The 22,950-nt window shown below is 38.9% G+C and overlaps 1 protein-coding gene across 4 annotated transcripts in view; it reads left to right on the forward strand.

The window, feature by feature from the left end:
* Positions 1 to 22,950, forward strand: part of LOC143022257 (SH3 domain-binding protein 5-like) — a 138,062-nt gene that overhangs the window by 37,444 nt on the left and 77,668 nt on the right. For 3 of the 4 annotated variants that reach the window (XM_076180404.1, XM_076180408.1, XM_076180398.1), the window contains exons 2-4: positions 2,820 to 2,882; positions 11,423 to 11,600; positions 20,956 to 21,077. In XM_076180404.1, the coding sequence (XP_076036519.1) occupies positions 2,820 to 2,882; positions 11,423 to 11,600; positions 20,956 to 21,077 (363 nt within the window). Of the gene's footprint in view, positions 1 to 2,819; positions 2,883 to 11,422; positions 11,601 to 19,747; positions 19,767 to 20,955; positions 21,078 to 22,950 lie in introns of those variants that run through there. The other variant, XM_076180411.1, reaches the window with a different exon arrangement.

The following is a 22,950-nucleotide window of genomic DNA, read 5'->3' on the forward strand; positions in this document are numbered from 1 at the left end:
TTAATTATTCAGAGAAACAAATTAAAAAAAAAAAAAAAATCAGAAGTATTAGTTTGATAAAATGTATTCAATATTTGTTCCCCAGACTCTAAGCTTTCATTTCATACCAAGCTGAATGATGTGGAAGGATTTTTCATTAAGTAATTAGAGCTTCAGTAGAGCTAACTATATCTTCATTAAATCTTCACATGTTTTTGTGAATGTTTATTGTTTTTACTGTTTTACTTGAATTTTTATCTATATGAGATAAATATGCACTGAATGGCCCACTGGCTCGGCGCTTGGCCTTCGAGCCAAAAATTTCATAAATCAATTAAATCTTTACTATGCCTTATATATATACATTGGAGGAACACAATACCCTGAGGAAATATATACTAATGTATGGGGTAATTATACCTAAATTCATTAAATACATTTGAAAATTTAATTTCACCTACTCTATAAAGTGATACGACACTCCTCTAAATTCTTGTATTGTTTTTGCACATACTGTTTTTTCATCCAGTGTGTTCCATACAACCACAACTCTATGGGGAAAGCTGTTCTTTTTCATGTCCCTTCTATAATTGTCCTTTTTAACCTTTCCATGTCCTCTTGTGTTTCTTTTATCCAATTTAGTAAGTCTTCTCTGTCAAGGACTTCCATGCCCTTCATAATTCTATAGATGGTCAACAAGTCACCTCTTTCTCTCCTCTGTTCCAGAGTTGGCAACTCCAATTTTAACAGTCTTTCTTCATATGGGAGTTTTGATAGTTCTTGGGCCATCATCGTAGCTGCTCTCTAAATTATCTCAATTTTCTTTCTATCGTTTTTTGTATTGGATGACCACATTGTTGCTGCGTACTCCAATTTAGACCATATCATTGTGACTAGTATTTTTTTACCATTTCTGCATCCAAGTAGGTAAAAGCCACTTTTATTGCTCTTAGTATGTTGTAGGTTTTGCCGACAATCTTGTTTATATGTTTGTCAGGAGACGTATCTCTTGTGATGATCATTCCCAGGTCTTTTTCACATTGGGCAGCCAGTTAGGCTGGTTAAAGGCAAACTCTGATGGAGAGAGAGTTGGTTTTATTTAACAATGAATGTTGGGAGCCAGTGTAGGGGGGATGGAGGACAAGACAGCGAGGGAGGTGACGACTGTGTTTCAAGTTGTGTCCCTAGGCAATCTGTGAGGGAGCAGAGGAGGGGGGGGGGAAAGGAGGAGCCACGAGCCAGGCTCGCCGCATATGCTGCTCCAAGGCTCTCTGAATCTTTGAGCATTGGTCCATCCTTTATATACACAGGCAGGTCATGATAATCTTCAGCCCACATATCAGAGATCTGACATTGAAAATCAATAACAAATTAAACATACTAAGATCAGAAGCAAGCAAGGACTTAAGTCAGCAATAAGAAACTCTAAATCAGTGCACTACACTACACTCCCATAGCTTGGTTCCCAACAATGAAGGAAAAATTGAAACCCCAGTAGTAGTAGTAGTAGTAGTAGTAGTAGTAGTAGTTCAGACATGGTTCAACTCAGCATCAGTACCTCATCATGGTGGTTTCATCTGGCTTGGTATGGTTATATGTATGGTTAGTGTATATGTAATTTTAGTAAGTTGGAATGACTGGTTGTGAATGAAATCTGAAATCAGTGTAATCAGCTCAATCATACTGATTAAGTGCTAGCATAGATATGTGACATGGATCTACAGAACCTCTGATGTCCACTGTTTTGGAGAGGGATCAGAAAGCAATGAAAGTGCTTTGCACATATTGGGATTATCTACACAGAATGAAAAAAAAATTCACCATGGAACATCACATAGAGCCATGTAGTAGCCCAGTGGATACTGTGTCAAGCTCACAAGCAGGTGGTCATTAGTTCAATTCCCAGGACCCACTGTGGATTTCCTATGTTGGTCCATGACAGCCCTGGCCAGGCAGAGAGGCAACCCAAACATCGGTCTAAAAACTGACAGTGCTTGCCCAACCAACGGTTTCTGACTTCCCAGTTTGTGGGAATGGGATATTAACATCACTTGAAAATGAGCCATCTCATCATATCACTCAAACACAACAGAAAAAACACACCACCAGCATACTATTGAAACATTTACAGCAATCTTCCATGTGCAGTACACAGCATATCCATATGAAACCACATTCACACTCAGACAACAAAATAAGCACTTGCAAGACCTACAACTGTACTCCCTACTCTGTCAGACCCCTCCAGACATCAGCCCTACAGAAAAGTCCCTCCCAATAGAGGCAAAAACCACACTATCATGACTATGTTCAGGTCACCATCAGGCACTAAAACAAAATTAACACAGAATGGCTGTGGGCACAGAAATTGCTCCAGATGCAATCATCACACAAAAGACACAGCATTTTATCTTACATTGCCCATACAGAAGACATAGAGTGCCTCATTCTACAATGTCTCACACTAATAATACCTAGACAACAACACAGTATTTCTTCCCTGAGTGACACATGGGGCCACTGGTGACCATAGCAGTTATGGGTCTCTTGCAAGAGACCTGGGGCAATAGATTGATTGCTGCTCCACCTTGGCCACACCCAGACAGTATAATATTTCTTCCTTGAATGACTCGAGGGGCAATCTGATGGCTGCTTGTGGTTACCAGGGAGTTATGGGTCTCCTGCAACAGATTTTGGGCAATGGATCGATTAATTTATATAACCAAGGATATGTCACCATATAGGGTGCATGATAATATGGCCAGCATTGGGAATGACAACAGCTTATGTTGAACAAGTTCAAGATGTCGTTTTAAATCTAACTTGATTTCTTTTTTCAGGTTGAATTAGAAAAGCTCAACACTGCAACAGATGAAATCAACAAACTGGAGACAAAGTTGGATGTAAGTACTGTTGAATTTCATGTATCTGTATATAGTTCTTGCATTTTTTACTTTTTAATAGAGCAGTACCATTCTGTTAATATTAATTCAGCTTATTTTTTTATTAATTTTTATTCATAAATAAACATATATACATATATATATATATATATATATATATATATATATATATATATATATATATATACAGTCGAACCTCGAAAGCCCGGACCCCGAATGCCTGGACCCTCGTATGACCGGTCAAAATGAACAAAGGGTGGACTTTTCAAGCAAAGTTCCCTATTTGTCCAGTAGGTGGCAGCGACGGCCGTACACATGTACTTAAACCCGGCCCAGTCAAGCCGCCACCAGGGCTGCTGTTTCGTAGAATTTTGTACCAAAACGTAGTAAAATAGCGGCATGTGGCAACTGCACAAGGACATGAGGAAATTTTTTGTACATATCAGCGGGCTGTTAAAAACATTCAAAAACTTAAACTTTTGTTTAAATATCATAGAACTAGTTATCAAATGATAAATGGTACATCAAAATATGACTTTTATTGGTAATTGTGTTACTTATAAAATATCATACCCCAAAAGATACGTTTTTACCGTGTAGAAAAAAATTCAAGAATAAAAAAACTAGAACCAACATTTTGTCAATTTGACAAGTAATCTTGCTATGAAAGTCTGCACACGCCCGAGAAAAATGTATGCCCCGGTATGGCAACACTCCCATTCTACACGGCAGTGTAGAAAACGTGGCAACCGTGGCCGCCACCACTGTCCCACGTGCATGCCTTCCGATATTTACAGTGTACATAATAAAAAATACAGTACAGTACACTGTATATACAGTACATTTACATGCCTGTATTACAGTTATTATTACAGAATTATTAGTATTATAGCATTATTATTACAGTATTATTATTACAGTGTTAGACTATTATTCTTATGTTTCTATGCCATATCATACATTACCTATATGTATACCGCTATGAAAATCTACGGGTGTTAGGGCGATATTTTCGATGACCGGATGTTTGGCATGACCGGACCACCCTTCCCCCCAATTAGTCCAGGCTTTCGAGGTTCGACTGTATATATATATATATATACACCCACTCCTCGTTTAACGACCTACTCGGTTAACGACAACTCAGAGTAACGACAGGCTTTATGACAGACCAATATTCGTTTAACGTAAATCTCCCGAAGTTACGACGTCGTGTACGATAATTAAGTTGGCTGAGGCAAATTTGTATGATGTTATAAATGAACTTGTACGGTGGATATTAGCTGTGAGGTAAAGTGTTTTGAAGCTTAGGTCTACATTACCATCCTGCAAGCTGCAAAAACTACCTGGGGTACAATATATACCGGTAGTGGTAAATTTTTAGTTTCGACCAAGGGCGCAATATAGCAATAGAAAATTAATTATTAATTTTGTAAATTATAATGTATCAACGTAATATGCAATTTTGTGAGCGGAAAAAAAATGTGCTAAAACAAATTTCTTAAGTAACAAAGTCATGTCGGACGAATGGTACACCATGTTTGTTATGATAGATGCCGATGTCGAGGAAATGAAAGGATGATAAATTCGCCTAACCTAAACTAAACTAAACTAACCTGTGTTTGATAAATCATTACTTGCAAATTAAATGTCATCCGGCTCGTCGTCGTGAAAGACATTGGCAGACAACAAGATGGCGTCCCAATCCTATGCTACCAACTTCGTTCATTAGCATATTTTCTTGTAGCATAGTATTTTTTACTTTCATTTCCACCCACAAAATTGCATATTACGTTGGTAAATTTTAATTTACAAAATTAATAATTAATTTTCTATTGCTATATTGCGCCAATGGTCGAAACTAAAAAAATACCCCGGTATTCAATTTGAAATGTCAGCATACGCGGATTTGGTCATACGGTAATTTCGGGAACATAACCACCGTAAATAAACAGTAAATAAAGCTTTAATGTACTGTATAAAAGAGGGAAATACACAAAAATAAAGATACATGTATTGCTGGACATTGTACATACAGTACATGTACGTATATGTATACACTTTCGCTCAACGACCAATTCGGTTAACGACGGCGCGCGGGTCCCAATTGTTGTTGTTAAACGAGGAGTGGTTGTATATATATATGTATGTATATATATATGTGTATATATATAATATATATATATATATACATATATATATGTATTTACCTAGTTGTATTTTATGGGAAGGGAAGCTATGCTCGCGGTGTCCTGTCTTTGTCTCTCGTTTTATCTAAACTATTTTTGAATTCATGTATTGTTTTTGCACACACTACTTTCTCATCTAACTTGTTCCAACTGTCTATTACTCTGTGAGGAAAGCTGTTCTTTTTCAGATCTCTTCTATAGCGGTCTTGATTTTCTTTCCATATCCTCTTGTATTTCTATCATCCCATTTTATTAGATCCTCTCTGTCAGTAATTTCAATGCCTTTCATGATTCTGTAAATAGCTATCAAATCTCCTCTCTTCTTTGCTCTAGTGTCTGTAGCTCAAGTTTTGCTAGTCTCTCTTCATATGATAGTTTTGAGAGTGTTGGTGCCAATTTTGTAATTGCTCTTTGTATTCTTTCAAGTTTTTTTATACATTTTTTTTTGTGTATTTACCTAGTTGTATTTACCTAGTTGTATTTTACGGGAAGGGGAGCTATGCTCGTGGGGTCCCGTCTTCATATCTCATTTTATCTAAACTATTTTTAAATTCATGTATTGTTTTTGCACACACCACTTTCTCATCTAACTTGTTCCAACTGTCTATTGCTCTGTGAGGAAAGCTGTTCTTTTTAAAATCTCTTCTATAGCTGTCTTTTTTTATTTTCTTTCCGTGTCCTCTTGTATTTCTGTCATCCCATTTTATCAGATTCTCTCTATCAGTAATTTCTATGCCTTTCATGATTCTGTAAATAGCTATCAAATCTCCTCTCTCTCTTCTTTGCTCTAGTGTCTGTAGTTTAAGTTTTTGTAGTCTCTCTTCATATGATAGTTTTGAGAGTGTTGGTGCCAGTTTTGTAATTGCTCTTTGTATTCTTTCAAGTTTTTTTATACATTTTTTTGTACTTGGTGACCATATCGTTGCTGCATATTCCAATCTTGGTCTTATCAGGGTGATTAGGATTTTCCTCACCATTTCTTCATCCAGGTATGTAAATGCCACTTTGATTGTTCTTATTAAATTATAAGTTTCTCCAAAAATCTTATTTATATGTTTCTCAGGTGACATATTATTCATAACAATGACTCCCAGGTCCTTCTCATTTTCTACTTTTTTTATTCCTTCTTTTCCCAAATTATATGATCCTGTTATTCTGTTTTTGCTTTTTCCAAATTCCATTATACTACACTTTTTTGTATTGAACTCCATCTCCCACTTCCTACTCCATTCTTGTACTTTATTTAGATCTCTCTGTAGTGATTCACAATCTTCTTCAGTTTTCACTCTTTTCAGTAATTTTGCATCATCTGCAAAGAAGCTCATATAGCTTTCAATTCCTTCATCCATATCATTAATATATATAGCAAACATTATTGGGGCCAGAACTGTTCCCTGCGGGACACCGCTTATTACTTCATTCCATTTTGAGTGCTGATCTCTTATCACTACTCTCATTTTTCTTTCTTGCAAAAAGTCTTCCATCCAATTTAGCAATTTACCTTGTATTCCTCCTTCATATTCTAATTTCTTAAGCAACTTCTTATGTGGTACTTTGTCAAAAGCTTTTTTTAGGTCTAGAAATGCACAATCAGCCCATCCATCTCTTTCTTGTATTATATCTATTAGCCTTGAATAGAAACATATTAAATTGGTGACGCATGATTGTCCTTGTCTGAATCCAAATTGCCTTGGATTTAGTACGTTGTTTTTTTCCAAGTATTTTACCCATCTACTTTTGATAATTCTTTCACATATTTTTGCTATTGTACTTGTTAGAGAGACTGGTCTATAGTTGGTAGGTTCTTCTTTATTTCCTCCTTTATATATAGGTACTATATTTGCTTTTTTCCAATCTTCTGGAACTTTTCCTTCTTTTAAGGAACTGCTTATTATGCTATGTATTTTGTCTGCCAGTTCATTCCTGCATTCTTTCAGAATCCAGTTTGCTATTTCATCTGGCCCATGCGATTTTCTGACATCAAAATTACCCAAGTGTGTCAATATTTCATTCTTTGTTACTTCTATTTCTTCCATAGGGGGGACTTTTTCCTTCCACTCAATCTCTTCAGGTTGTATATTTTCCCTTGTAAACACTGATTTAAAATGTTTGTTCATAATTTCTGCCATTTCCATTTCCTCAGTGTATTCAACTCCTCCTTGTCTTAATTTCTCTAAGTCTTGTTTGTTTTTCAGTTTATTGTTTACAAATCTGTAGAATAGTTTTGGTTGATCTTTACACTTTTCTATAACATCTTTTTCATATTTTCTTTTTTCCTCTCTGCACTTTTGTACATATTCATTTCTATAACCAGTATATATTTTCCATTTTTCAGGTCTTCTGTCTTTTTTCCATCTGTTCCAGGCTTTGTCTCTTTTGTCCTTTAACTCCCTACAACTTTTGTTGTACCAGCATTTTACATATTCTTTTTCTTGTTTTTGTCTTGGGACATACTTTTCCACTCCTTTTTTGTAAATTTTTGTCAAAATATTCCATTTCTCTTCCTCTGTTGTTTCTTCTTTGTATATTTCTTCCCAGTTTTCTTGTTGGAAGAATTCTCTTATTTTATCAAAGTTTGTTTTTTCATGCATCATTCTTCCTTTTCTATATTGTTCATTTCTTTTCATATATTTTTCTTCATTAAGTTCCAGTTCAATCAATATGTGGTCACTTTTACCTATTGGTGTTTTATATTCAATCTTGTCCACTATTCTAGGTTCAGATGTAATTATTAAGTCTAGCCTCGATGGTTCTTCTTCATTTCTATACCTAGTGTTCTCTTGTATCCATTGTGTCATTGAATGGTCAGTAATCATCTCAAGTAGAGCATTTCCCCATGAGTCATCACCACTCTTTACTGTCATTTCTTCCCAGCAGATTTCTTTGCAATTAAAGTCGCCCATCATAACTATTCTTCCTCCGTCTTCCATTATTTTAGTTAATGCTATCTTTGTGTCCTCTAACATACTTTTATGTTCACTCTCCTCCCATGAGGCTGTTTTCGGAGGCACATAATTGATCACAAATTTTCTGCTCTTCTTATCTCGGTCTTCCACTTCTATCATAATCATCTCTACTGTATTCTTTCCATATATGACACCTTTCACGTTTATATCCTTCTTAGTCAGGAACATAACTCCACCCCCTTGTTTTTTCTCTCTGTTTCTAATCCAATAATTGTATGTATCATGTCCTACACTGTTGGGTGGTAGTGGGCCTTTTAATTTTGTTTCTACAATTCCCATTATGTCCGGTTCTTTTTCTTTCAAATAATCATTCAGTTCATTCAATCCTGTTATCAATCCATCTATATTTGTGTAAGACACTCTTAGTTTTCTGCCACTTCCATTGTATTCTCTGTTTCCCTTATGTTTTTCTTTAGTATGTCGAACTGCTTTATTTTCATGTTCACTACTCTCCAATAGAATCTCTCTTTCTCTGACTCCGTTCTTTCCTCGTTTTTTGCCTTAGCTTCAATTCTTTTCTGCTTTTCTGCCTCTCTTTCCTCCTTATTCATTTCTCTTTTTATCCATACCTTTTTATATTGATCATTTGTTGCTAGTTTCCCTGTCTTGGATAGAATTTTCTCTGCTGTTGTTTGTGACCTGAATTTAATCTTAATTGGTCTGGTCTTATCTGTACTATATTTTCCGAGTCTGAATTTTTCCTCAATTTCCTTTATAATTTCTGGTTCATCTTCCTGGACTAATTTTAATAAACTGCTTACTCTTTCATTTTCCTCCTTGATTCTTGCAGTTCTATCTGGGTTATGTTTCTCTTCCATTCCTAATATAATTATACATTTCTTTTTGTCAGCTAATTCTCTTACTATATTCTCCTTCTGTCTCATCACTTTAATAACTGAGTCTTCATTATGTTCTTTCAATTGCTGTTTGACTATGTCAGTGAATGAAACCTTATTCCCTTCTTGAGTTATTCTCCAATTTTTAGCTTCTGTAGCTAGTTTCTCTCTGTTTTCATTACTATTCTTCTTCAATTTCTCATTCTCCTCCTTTACATTTCCTAACTGTCTTTTTAGGTCCTCTATTTCTTCAGTTAAGTTTCTGTTAGCCTTCTCTAGTTGTTCCAACCTTTCAATTCTTTGAAAAATGGAGTCTACGTTACCTAACTTACGCTCCAAGTCCTCGATCACCTTATCAACTCTCTCCTCTAGTCTTATCAGTCGGGGGGGGGGGGGTTGTGTCCCCCCCACCCTCTTTAAATCCCTGGAACATATTCTCGTCACTTTCTTCTGTATTGCTCCTCTCTATACTTCTAATCTTTACATTTTTATTAGACATTTGATCCTCGCTAAGTCTTTTGTTTACCTTCCGCTTGTCTGGCTGGTCAAAGTCTACTCCCTCCTCATTTCCTTCCATTTCCCTCAGTAATCCCTCCCCTTTTCCTCTTTCCCTACGTTCCCACTACTCCACGAGCAATTTCCCCCCCACCCTGCAAAAACACTAGGCACTTCTCTTTGCGTTGGGATCCACAGACTTCACTTTTCTTCAGAACGTCTTCTAAGCCGTCCATTCGTTGAAGTGTGTGTGTGTGTGTGTGTATATATAATATATATATATATATATATGTGTGTGTGTGTGTGTATATATATATATATATGCTGGTACATTGTGACAAGTTGATGAAGGTGGAAAAAGAAGTCATGGGTCTAGTTCTGAGTTTCTGAGTTTATTCCTGACCGGTTTTGCTCTATACTTCTTCAGAGGAAGCATAGAGTGAAACCGGTCAGGGATAAAATCAGAAACTCGGAACTAGACCCGTGACTTTTTTTTTTCACCTGCATTATATATATATATATATATATATATATATATATATATATATATATACATACATAAATACATACATACATACATATATATAAATATATATTATATATATATACATACATACATACATACATACATGAATACATACATATATATATATATAATATTTTTTTTTTATTACAAAGGATTACAAAGGCGGAGCATGCCGACAGGAGACCTGTTGGTCTATATCTAGGTCGGATGTGAAAAAAACAATGATAAATAAATGAATAAATAAAAAGTGTATGGGGCAGAAACATGGAACATAAGAGAGGAAGAGAGAAGGAGTTTGAATGTGTTTGAGATGAGGTGTCTGAGAAATATGATGGGGGTTACCAGGCTGGATAGAGTGAGAAATGAGGAGGTGAGGAGGAGAACAGGGTTGGAAAGGGGGTTGGGAGATAGGGTTGATGAAAGAGTATTAGGATGGTTTGGACACATGGAAAGAATGAGTGAAGAAAGACTAGTAAAAGAGGTATGGAAGGCAGATGTGAAGGGAGTGAACATGAGGGGACGTCCTAGGATGAGGTGGATGGATGGGGTGAAGGGGGCTTTGGGGAAGAGGGGAATGTCTGTTGAGGAAGGACGGGAGAGGACAGAAGACAGGGGTGAATGGAGAATGGTTGTATATGGATGATGTGATGCATGAGGTGGAATGGGCGGGGGATGGGGGGTGAGGTAGTATGTGTGAGCAAATTTTGACGCAGCCCAAAGGGATTTCTCCCCGTCTTCTCCTTTTATGCATGGGGGGACGGAGAGGGGGTCGCCGATTTAATGAAGCAGCCTTGCTGTGGATGTGCTGTGTCTTGCGACACTGCTTCTGACCCAGGGCAGTGGACAAGGTGCAGGGATGACCCGTCATCCGGGAGGTGCTAAGATAAGAGGGAGGGTGGAGGGGTGTGGAGTGTATTCAGGGATGGAATGGGTGGGAATGATTTTATGCCTTTTCCTTTTTGGCTACCTCCCTTGTAAGGGGGAAAAGCCTTGGTATATGTATGTATGTATGTGTGTGTGTGTATATATATATATATATATATATATATATATATATACACATATACAGTAAACCCTCGATATAATGGACGAAATGGGGACAATGGTCTGTCGTTATATCTGAAGATCCGTTATAACCAAGGATCTATTATATCTGATGGAAATACTGGACAGATCCGTTATATCCTGAAGTTTGTCCGGTATTAGAAATTAAAGTAAACCCTCGATATAACAGATGGTACGGGGACGGGTCTGTCGTTATATCTGAAGATCTATTATAAAGGAGAATCCCTCGCTATAACAGATGAAAATAAGTTATAACGAGGGTTTGTCCAGTCAGATTTTTTGTCCATTTTATCCGACAACTGGTATATCAAGAAATGCTATATCAAGGGTTTACTGTATATATAAAATATTTTGTGTATCTACAAAAATTAGAATGTGCCAGTTGTTGTTATATATAGAAATTTTTACTGATTTTCATCTTTTGACACTTTTCATACAATTTCACTATTTCATATATTTCCAGGAGGCAAATAACTCATTCCGCACAACTTTGACTGAGTCTACAGCAAGGTTAAAAGGACTTGCCAAGAAGCTGGGAGCCTGCGTGGAAAAGTCCCGACCATACTATGAAGCAAAAGAATTGGCAAGGTGCTCACAGATGGAATGTCAGAGGGCAGCTGTGCAATACCAACGTGCAAATGGTAGGGCATATTCAAGGTTAAATCTATTGAAAGTGATAGGAAATTATGTGAATATGCATGAAATATTGATGGTATCATTGGAACAAGATTTGGTAGATTGTAAATGGAAATTATGTAGCCACTAAACATGATAACCCCATTGCTATTTCTATTTATTAATTTATATATTCATTCTTCTTCCAACATTTCATGATATTCAGTTTTATTTTAAGCTATTGTCTTGGGGGGGGGGCATATGCTACCATAAGGTCTCTTCTATTCACCCCTAAATTCTAATTGTTTCACCCTTGCCTTCACTTTGATTTACTTTTTCTACCATGTCATTTCTCACACCAACCATCACTTCACCACCCAATTTCCCTATTTAGTCACTTCTCCAGGTGGAGTATCTATTAATCATCAAATGTAGTTCAACATTTTTGCAAGTTTGGTTTCTACTAAGCCCAAATGATAAAGTTCATTTACCATCAAGTAATTGTGTATCTCCAACCTAACTGATAGTAAAATATTTATATTAATATAAGCTACTTTTGCTTGTCTTGTAGAGTTTTTTGTGCTATATTTCCCTTCAGTCTTTTTCAAAACCATTTCATCATGCTCTGATTGAGAATTCTCCAGAAAATAAAATTCTCTTTTTTTCTATCTTCATTTAATTTTTGTCCTTAGCTTCCAGTACAAGTTTCCAAATCTTTTTGTGTTTATCTTCAGTCACATCTTTCCTAATCCAAATATTAAAAAAAAAAATTCCCTGCTAACTTCCAAGACTTCCTGAAAGCTTCATTTGCTATAGTTTGTGAATTCAACTATTTTCATTGAAAACGAGCCATTTCTTGTATACTGACCTATTCTAAACATATTGTCATTCTGATAAGAGTCATACAAGGCATTCCCCATAATTATGGAGGATTAGGAGAGGAACAGAGGGAGTGATTGGTGAGGAATAGTGTGGGTTTAGGACAGGTGAGGTATGGATCAGATTTTTGTGGTAAGGCAGATATGTGAGAAAGCTCTAGGAAAAGGTAAGGATTTGGAAAATGTTTATTACAGGGTAGACAGGAAGGCACTGGGAGGTATTGCAGATATATGGGATAGGAGGAAAGCTGTTGAGAGTAGTCAAGAGTTTTTATGATAGTAGTAGAGCCTGTGTTAGGATTAGAAATGGAGAGAGTGAGTGGAGAGAGTAAAGATGGACTTTGCCAGCGACATGTTATGTCACCTTAGCTGTTCAATTTGTACAAGGATGGGGTGGTGTGATAGGTAATGGGCCAGGAATTGGAGATGGTTAATGAAAATTAAGAAAAATTTAAGTTACGTCAGTTGTTGTTTGCTGACAACACTGTGCTTGTAGCAGGATCAGAGGAGGAATTAAGGAAATTAGTGACAGTTTGGGAAGGTGTGCGAAAAGAGGAAGTTAAAGATAAATGTGGGTGAAAAATAAGGTGATGAGATGTACAAAAGGAGAGGATGGCAGCAAATTGGAAGTGAATAATAAGGGAGGTGGAGGTAGAATGTAGATTGAGAGAAAAAGTAAATGCCTTGGGGGATTAGAAAGTGTAATGAGAAATAGACATTTGGGAATGGATGCTAAGGGGAGATTTATGAAGGAGTGATTGTGCCAACAGCATTGTATGTGGTAAAACATGGAACACAAGAGAGGAATAGTTTAAATGTGTCTGAGATGAAATGCCTGAGAAGTATGATAGGGGTTACTTGGTTGGATAGAGTGACAAATGAGGAGGTGAGAAGGACAGCAGATGTGGAAAAGGAGTTGGGAGATAGGGTTGATGAAAGAGTATTGGGATGGTTTGGACACATGGAAAGAATAAATGAAGAAAGATTAGTATAAGAATTGTGGAAGGCAGAGGTGGAGGGAGTGAGCATAAGGGGGTGACCAAGGATGAGATGGATGGATGGGATAAGGGGGCCATTGGGAAAGAGGGGAATGTCTGTTGAGGAATGAAGGGAGAAGACAGGAGATAGGGATGAGTGGAGAATGGTTGTATATGGATAATGCTGTGATGCATGAAAGAGAGTAGAGTATGTGTGAATGATATTTTGATGCAGCCTGAAGGAATTTCTTTCCATAATCTCTTTTTCTGCATGAGGGGACAGAGAGGGGTTGTCACCAGTTAAATGAAGCAGCCTTACTGTGGATATGCTGTGTCTAGAATAGAAAGTGTGAAATGCTGGCATCATGTGTAAGGCATTTTGCCTCTTAACATCAAACACTCAAAGAACCATATTTTGTGTTGAGGAGTGTAGCATTTATCCTTACTTTTCAAGATGCCTCATATGCTCTTCTCTTTTCCTCTCTTTCCTTACATTTTGCTTCTCCCTTGTTCTTGTACCTCTCATGGTTCCCAAGTCCTACCTTGCAGCCAATCCACATATGCTCACTTCTTCTCTTCTAGTACCACCTTTGCCTCTTCATCCCACCATTCGCTACCCATCCTTTTTATCCCCTCCCATCCTTCCTCTTTGTTCCAAAAGTTGGCAAAAAGTGAAAATTACAAATATATATGGATAAAAAGGGAAATGAGTGATGAGGAAAAAGAGAGAAAAGACATTAGAAAATGAAGTAATGGAAAAGAGAAACGAGAAAAACAAGAGACCAATTTTTTTTTTTTTTTTTTTTTTTTTTTTTTTTTTGAGAGAGAGAGAGAGAGAGAGAGAGCTGGACTTGAGGCTGAGGAAATGGTATATAAAAAAAAGAAAAGAAAAAGAAACAGGTAACAAAACAAGGAGGAAAAATTAAAAATTAAAAGTTATGTATACTAACATAGATGGCATGATTTCAGGATTAAATGAATTAAACAGTTATCTGGCAGAAGAAAAACCAGATATAATAGGATTTGTGGACAGGAAATTAAAAGATCCACTACCACCAAATAGTAGTTGGACAAGGTTTTCATCAGTGGTTCTCAACCTTTTCTGGCTTGAGGCACCCTTGCCAAGCCTTTCAGATGTCCCTGGCACCCTTATTAGAAAATCTAAATTCTAGTTTGTCACTATTTTGTTGATTCAACATCAGTGTAACAAAATTTTGTCCCTGGATAATATGAAAATACTCATCTTTACACTGATGCTGCTTTAATGAACAAAAATGGATGACGGAGAGAGTTGGTAATACGAAAATTATTTTTGCCCTGAATTTTGGCGGCACCCTCAGTTGATCTCACGGCACACCAGTTAGGAACCACTGGTTTACATAATGATTGGATTGAAAATAGAGAGGAAAGACAGGGTGGAGGAGTCATGATTTTTACTAAGAAAGGCTTAAATGTGACAAAGATTGCAGAAGGAAATAATAATGTGGAATTATTATAAAAGTTGAAAATAGTGACATGAAAAGTAGAAAATTTGTAGTGATACATGTGCCCCCAAAAACACATTCTTGGAAAGAGAGTAACCATTCCAAAATACTGGAAGACAAGGTATACTTTAAATGAAGTACTGAAAGGAGGAAACTTAGTATTTATGGGTGACTTTAACTGTAAAGAAATATGTTGGGAGATGACAGTGAAAGGTGGAGAGGACCTTTGGGGAAACATACTACTGGACATGACCATTGAATACCCAATGACTCAATGGGTAAAAAAGAATACTAGGTATAGAAATAATGAAGAGCCATAAAATTAGACAATATTTATGTCAGAGCCTGAAATGTGGATAAAATGGAATACCAAACCCTGGAGAACTCCAGTAACACTCCCCCATTTGGATTTTACACCATTAATGGTGGCTTGCTGTTCTCTGTCACTGATCCATGACATAATCCACTCAAACATATAACTTTCAAAACTGTATCAAGCACTTGTTTGAATCTATCCCAAAAAAATCCCATTCCCCTTGACTCTTCTCACTATCAGGTTCACCTGCACTTACAAAAACCCACATCTCCCATCCCAATTTCACCTTCACATACATTAACCTTGAAGATACTTCCAGCCACTCCACCACACACTTTCCTATCCCAGCACATACCAACAGAGTTACTCCTTCGTTCCCTTACCCCCTAATCACTGCCAACACACTCCCCACCACACTCCCAAATTCACACCTCCCTTTCAACTTATTTTCACTTAACATTAACAACTTTACTTTTTCATTTAGGAATGTTCCCTGTGGGGCTACAAGGAGAAGGATGCCAGTCCCAATCCCCGTCCCTTTCTTCTCGTCTCTTTCGATCCAAGTGGAAATACATGGTGGTAGTATTCTTTTCCCCCACCAGGATCAGAGGAGGGATTCAGGAAGTTGGTGACAGAGTTTGGGAGAGTATGTGATGGAAGAAAGCTAAAGGTAAATGTGGGTAAAAGTAAGGTGATGAGATTTACAAGGGGTGAAAGTTGCAGTAGACTGGAAGTGAGCATTAAGGGAGAGCGACTGGAGGAAGTGGATAGTTTTAGATACTTGGGTGCAAATGTGGCAGGAAAAGGTGGAGTGAAGGTGGAGGTAGAATGTAGATTGAGAGAAGCGAGTAAATGCCTTGGTGGATTGAAGAGTGTAATGAGGAATAGACATTTGGGAATGGATGCGAAGAGGAGACTGTATGAAGGAGTGATTGTGCCAACAGCACTGTATGGGGCAGAAACATGGAACATAAGAGAGGAAGAGAGAAGGAGTTTGAATGTGTTTGAGATGAGGTGTCTGAGAAGTATGATGGGGGTTACTAGGCTAAATAGAGTGAGAAATTAGGAGGTGAGGAGGAGAACAGGGGTGGAAAGGGAGTTGGTAGATAGGGTTCATAAAAGAGTATTAGGATGGTTTGGACACATGGAAAGAATGACTGAAGTAGACTAGTAAAAGATGTATGGAAGGCAGATGTGGAGGGAGTGAACATGAGGGGACGTCCTAGGATGAGATGGATGGATGGGGTGAAGGGGGCTTTGGGGAGGAGGGGAATGTCTGTTGAGGAATGACGAGAGAGGACAGAAGACGGGTGAATGGAGAATGGTTGTATATGGATGATGTGATGCATGAGGTGGAATGGGTGGGGGGATGGGGGGTGAGGTAGTATGTGTGAGCGAAATTTGACCCAGCCCGAAGGGATTTCTCCCCGTCTTCTCCGTTTGTGCATGGGGGGACAGAGAGGGGGGGGTCGCCGATTTAATGAAGCAGCCTTGCTGTGGATATGCTGTGTCTTGCAACACTGCTTCTGACCCAGGGCAGTGGACAAGGTGCAGGATGACCCGTCATCCGGGAGGTGCTAAGATAAGAGGGAGGGTGGAGGGGTGTGGAGTGTATTCAGGGATGAAATGGGTGTGAATGATTTTATGCCTTTTTCTTTTTGGCTACCTCCCTTGTAAGGGGGAAAAAGCCTTGATATATGTAACATTAACACATCCATCTTCCCTCTCATAAACATACTGCTTATCTCTTCCCTTTTACTGCCATTACTAATTGCACATTTAATGACCCAATTTCTTGAATTGTTGTTGTTGTTTTTCGTTCCCTAGACTGTCTGTCCGAGCAGTTCCGTCTCCCCAAGGAATGCCACAGCCGAAACTGGGTTTTCCCACAAATCCTTTATAGAGTGAATTGTAGTTGGAGCTCTATCAGACCATCTTATGACTTGACTTCTCATACGATGAACAGAGAACAGGATCCCCAGTCCCATTACATGGTTCCACTTTGTCATCTTTTACAACTTACATTGAAATCACAGTGGCAAAATTCTTTTCCCTACTACAGGGGATTGGGAGAAAACTGTTAAGGGTAGTCAGTTTTTGCAAGAGTAATGTGAAAAATAATTTGCAGACCAAAGGGATTTATCCCCGTCTTCTCTTTTTGTTCATGAAGGGACAGAGAGCGGGGTCCACAATTTAATGAAGTGCCCTTGCTGTGGATGTGCTGTGTCTTGTGACACTGCTTCTGACCCAAGGCAGTGGGTAAGATGCAGGGATGACCCATCACCCAGGAGGAGCCAAGATAAGAGGGAGGGGAGTGAATGGAGTGGAGTATGTGGTGATGGAATGGATGGGAAGTGGATTTTATGCCTTTGTTTTTTGGCTATCTCCCTTTAAGGGGGAAAGAACCTTTGGTATATGTATATATACAGTAGAGCCTGTGTAAAAATTAGAAATGGAGATAGTGAGTGGTTTGAGGTAGAGATGGGACTGTGTGAGGGATGTGTTTTGTCACCATGGCTATTCAATGTGTACATGGATGGGGTTGTGCAGGAGAGAGTAATGGGCAGGGGACTGGAGATGGTTAAAAAAAAATTGAAAAAGTGGGAAGTAAGCCAGTTGTTGTTTGCTGACAGTGCTACACTTGTGACAGGGTCAGAGGGAAGATTAATGGGATTAATGTTGGAGTTTGGGAAGGTGTGTAATATGAGAAAGTTGAAGATAAATGTGTGTAAAAGTAAGGTGGTGAGGTATACAAAGGGAGAGAGTGGCAGCAATTTAGAAGTAAGACTTAAAGGAGAGATGCTGGAGAAGTGGATAGCTTTAGATATTTGGGGTCTTATGTGGCTGGAAAGGGAGGAGTGGAGGTGGAGGTAAATTATAGATTGAGACAAACAAGTAAATGCCTTGGGGGAATTAAAAAGTGTAATGAGAAATAGGCATCTGGAAATAGAAACAAAGAGGAGATTATATGAAAGGGTGATTGTACTGACAGCACTGTGTGGGGCAGATATATGGAATTTAAGAGAGAGAGAGAGACAGAGAGGAAAAGTTTAAATGGGTTTAAGATTAAATGTCTGAGAAGTATATGTGTTACAAGGTTGGATAGGGTGAGAAACTAGGTGAGGAGGAGAGCAGGGGTGGAAAAAGGAGATGGCAGATAGAGCTGATGAAAGAGTATTGTGGTTTGGACACATGGAAAGAATGAGTGAAGAAAGATTAGTAAAAAGAGGTGTGGAAGGCAGAGGTGGATGGAGTGAACACAAATGGGCAACTGAGGATGTGATGGATGGATTGGGTAAAAGGGACATTGAGCAAGAGGGGGATGCCTGTTAAGCAGGGAAGGGAGAAGGCGGGAGATAGAGGTGAGTGGAGAATGTGTATAGATGATACTGTGGTCAAAGGAAGGAAGTGGGTATGGGATTGGGGCTTAGGGAGTGGTTATATGTGAATGATATTTTGACACAGCCCTAAAGGATTTCTCCGTCTGTTATTTTTCTGTATAAGGGAGTGGAGAGGAGGGTCACTAATTAAATGAAGCAGCTTTGCTGTGGATGTGCTGTGTCTTGCTGCATTGCTTCTGACTCAGGGCAGTGGGTGGGATACGAGGGAGCTAAGGTGAGAATGAGGAAAGGGTGTTGGATGGGAGTGGAATGGGTGGGGGTGGGTATGTGCCATTTGACTTTGGCTACCTCCCTTATAAGGGGAAAAAAGCCCTTGGTTTATAGACTACAGGGGATAAAATGTATATTCATAGAAATGGTTAAGGACGGTTTCAAGGGGTTAGCATGAAGTACTAAAGTAGTATCATTCCTGTATGATTAGAGATTTTACTCTAAGATGAGAAATCATGTTTAACCAGTCTGTAGGTGCACCTCAAAATGGATCTTAAAGCATTGGCTGCATGCTGCCATGTAATGACTACTGCATGATAGCATGCAGTCAATACTCCAGTATGAGTGTGTAATAATAACTTTAATATAATAGTAATAATTGTTGCATTGAATTTTAATTACTAGAAACTAAACTTGCAGCTTTATAGTGGCTGGCAGTGGTCCTGAGGTCACATAGATCTTCCTAGGAAATAAATGTGGACCTTTGTGTGTGTTGTATTAGTATGGGATAGCAAAACCAGTTTGTAAGTGGAGGAGAGCAGTCACCACCTGTAAGCACTCTATAAGTGAAAATATAGAGAAATTTATTTGAAGTTAACAGATGTCTTGAGCCCAGTCTGGAGACTGAATGTCTGTCCTTTGGGGCTGTACCACCAGATGGAGGTGGAGGGATAATGAAATTTTTAAGATGGGTGACAAGGAGATGGTTCTCATATACTTCAACTAAAAAACCTATAGTTTCTCCCTCATATTCCAAGTCTGCCCTACATAGCCACTCCTTCATAAATTCTCCTCAGGTCATTCGTCCCAAAATACCTCTTGTTCCTTATAACACTTTTCATTCTATACAGGTGTTTACTTCCCTTCTTTACTCTATTTTACCTCCACAGGGACCAGTGATGGATACATGCTAGTGGTTCTGTAAGGTAGACATCATAGAGAATCATCTTTCTAGTACCTATTTTCAAAACCTGTCAACCCCCTCACCACTGTCTGGAAATGCACATATTTGGTTTCTTGACAGAGCCCAATATCTCCATCAACTTGAACTATAATACATCCACCTTAATATATGGAGAGCTGACAGCCAGAGACTGCTCCCTTTGTACTACTTTCCTTACCACCCATCCATATACACATTAAACAACCATGGCAACATTAGCCATAATGCATTTGTACATTCATCTCATACCATTCACTCTTATATGTCTGACTCTCACACAAATCCTACCACTTGTGTAAAAAATAGATTTACTTCTTAACACTTCTATGTACCATATACTTGGGACCAAGAAACCAATGTTGAGTAACTGCAAGTGATAGTCCAGCAAAATGGGCATCAGAGAGAATCAGCTCCCTACTGCTCTCATCTTAAAAACTCATTAATACCCTGATCTCCACCTGAGAGTGCTGCCAAAGTTGACACTCCTGATTAGGTCCAAGATCACTGTCAACTTAAACCATATTTCCTCCACTTTTTCACACATGGAGAGCTGACATACCATGACTGCACCCTTCCTCTTACTATATAGGTACCACACAAAAAAATAATAAGGAAGGTAGAGTCAGTAGGTGGCATCAGAGGAAAGTTATTGGAATGGATGAAAGATTTCCTGACTGGGAGGAAAATAAGTGTAGTAATTAGAGATAAATTCTCAAAATTCTCTTAATACATTGCTTCTGACCCAGGATAGTGGGCAGGATACAGGAATGACATGTAATCCACGAGGAGCTAAGATGATAGGAGGAAAGTGTGGTGGATGGGAGTGGATACATACATACATATACCAAGGCTCTCTTCCCCCTTACCAGGGGGGCAGCCAAAAAGGACAAGGCACAAAAACACCCCCACCCATTTCATCCCCGAAAACACTCCACACCCCTCCACCCTCCCTCCCATCTTAGCACCTCCTAGATGACGGGTCATCCCTGCACCCTGTGGATACATGCTTTTTGGATTGGACACCTTCCTTATGAGGGGAAAAAGACCTTTAGTATATAGATGAAATAAGAAGCAACATTTACTGTTTTTAGCAATCATTCCATGTGTGCTGTGTACTAGTATTATTCTTATATCTGCACTTTTTTGAGAATATGTTGGTTAAATTTTTTCAGCCCTTCATCAAGCAGCCAAGGAAACAATATCTCTAGCAGAAGAGCGTTTTGTCACATCTCGACATGAAAATTGGCAGTTTGACTCTGCCTGGCAGGAAATGCTGAACCATGCTACTATCAAGGTAAGAGTAACTTCCAGAATTGTTCTAGATTCATTATTTTTCAAAGCTTAGCTATTCTGTTATTTACTTTCCTTTTTCTACACTCATTTGAAGGATTTAATAGCAGTAAAGTGCAACTGATAACTGGTTCTATGTACTATTGATGGATGTGTGAGCTAGTGAGCATGGACAACTGGAAAGCACCGGAATATTGGAAGAGAGTGACCCGCATCATGATGATTTGTGCCGGATTAAAGAATTTTAAAATCTTAGCTGCAGTTCAATGCTCCTTGAATACCATGAAGGTCATGGGATATGAGCTGGAGAATTGCAACAGAGATGTGGAAGTAGTGACTAGAAGGCATTGTGACTCTGTCTGCACAATGGAATTTGTCAAGAAGCTCCAAAAAAAGGTGTGGCAAGACCTAGGCAAGGCAATGCAGACCTTGGCAAAAGAGATGAGAGTCAGAGTGGCGACTATGAAGAATGCTGAATGAGGATCTTAGCTTCTCCTCAGACAAGAGGCACAAGGGCCAACTACTCGCCGCCAAGGCCCAAGAGAACCACCTTATTAAAGCCAAGAAACTCCTCAACAAGGTCAAACACCCAGTTGAGCCAGGGATGCTCTGGTTCCTCTCAGACAAGAAGAACTTTTGCCAGGACCAGTTGCACAGCACACAGAACAACAGGTGGCTAGTCTACAGTCCACACAAAGTCCTGCGCTTCATGAAAACCAAGTTCCCTCAAACTGTGATGGTCTTGGGTGTGTTTCTAGTGAAGGCCATGTCATGCCACTCCATATCTTTGAAGAGGGACTCAGACTCACTTCAGATGGCTATATTGAGTTGCTGTCCACTGTTGTCAGGCACTGGGTGGAGAGGGTGGCTGCAGGAAGACCATACATGTGGCAGCAGGACTCTGGTCCATGTCACACCTCCAGGAAAACCTATAAGTGGCTTTCTGAGAACTTTTACAACTTCACCAATCCCAACATCTGACCTCCCAACTTGCCTGATTGCAACCCCATGGACTATTATGTGTGGGGCACAGTTGAAAAAGAATTGTACTGCCTGCAACACCAAGGATGAGCTGATTGCCAGGGCCAAACTGGTGTTCAGGCTTCTCTCAAAGGACACTGTGAAGGGTACGTGCTGCAGGTTCAGGTCCCACCTGGAGGCCCTCAAGGCAGCTTCTTTGAGTGAGCTCTATTTGGCAAAAGATCCTCTAAGAGATGCACTTTGAATTATGAGAATACATAAATTTTTGGCCAAGATGTAACTTTTCTTTCATTTCCAAAAAAAGTGTCAAATTTATCCTGAACACCCTGTGTATATAAAGAGCATAACTCTGTCCTATGGTGGGGGCAAAAGAATACTGCCACCAAGTATTTCCACTTGGATCATAAGAGGCGAGAAAAAAGGAACAGGGATTGGGACCAGGCATCCTTCTCCCTGTACCCCCACAGGGGACATTCCTAAAAAATGTAAAGGCATAAGAGGGCCTAGGAGTCTTCCAACCAGCAAGGTTTGGGTCTTTTAATGTGTGTGGATGTGGTACAGATGAGAGTAAAAGGGAAGAGAGAGGTAGTATGTTTATGAGAAGAAAGATAAATGTGTTGGCTTTGAGTGAAACTAAGTTCAGAGGGAAGGGCGAGTGTAAGTTTGGGAGTGTAAATGGGAAGTTATCAGGAGTGAAGAGAGGGCGAGGGAGGGAAGGGGTGGCTATACTAGTAAGTGAAGAGATAGGTAAACGTGTAGTGGAGTGGAAGGAGGTTTCCTCAAGGATAGTGTGGATGAAGATAAAACTGGGAAAGGAGATGTGGGTTTTTATAAGTGCATATGGGCCTGGTAGTGAGAAGAGTGTAGAGGAAAGGGATAGATTTAAATGAGTGCAT

This window comes from Oratosquilla oratoria, chromosome 3 (genome assembly GCF_046742065.1).
Source record: "Oratosquilla oratoria isolate Oo_2021 chromosome 3, ASM4674206v1, whole genome shotgun sequence".
NCBI lineage: Eukaryota > Metazoa > Arthropoda > Malacostraca > Stomatopoda > Squillidae > Oratosquilla > Oratosquilla oratoria.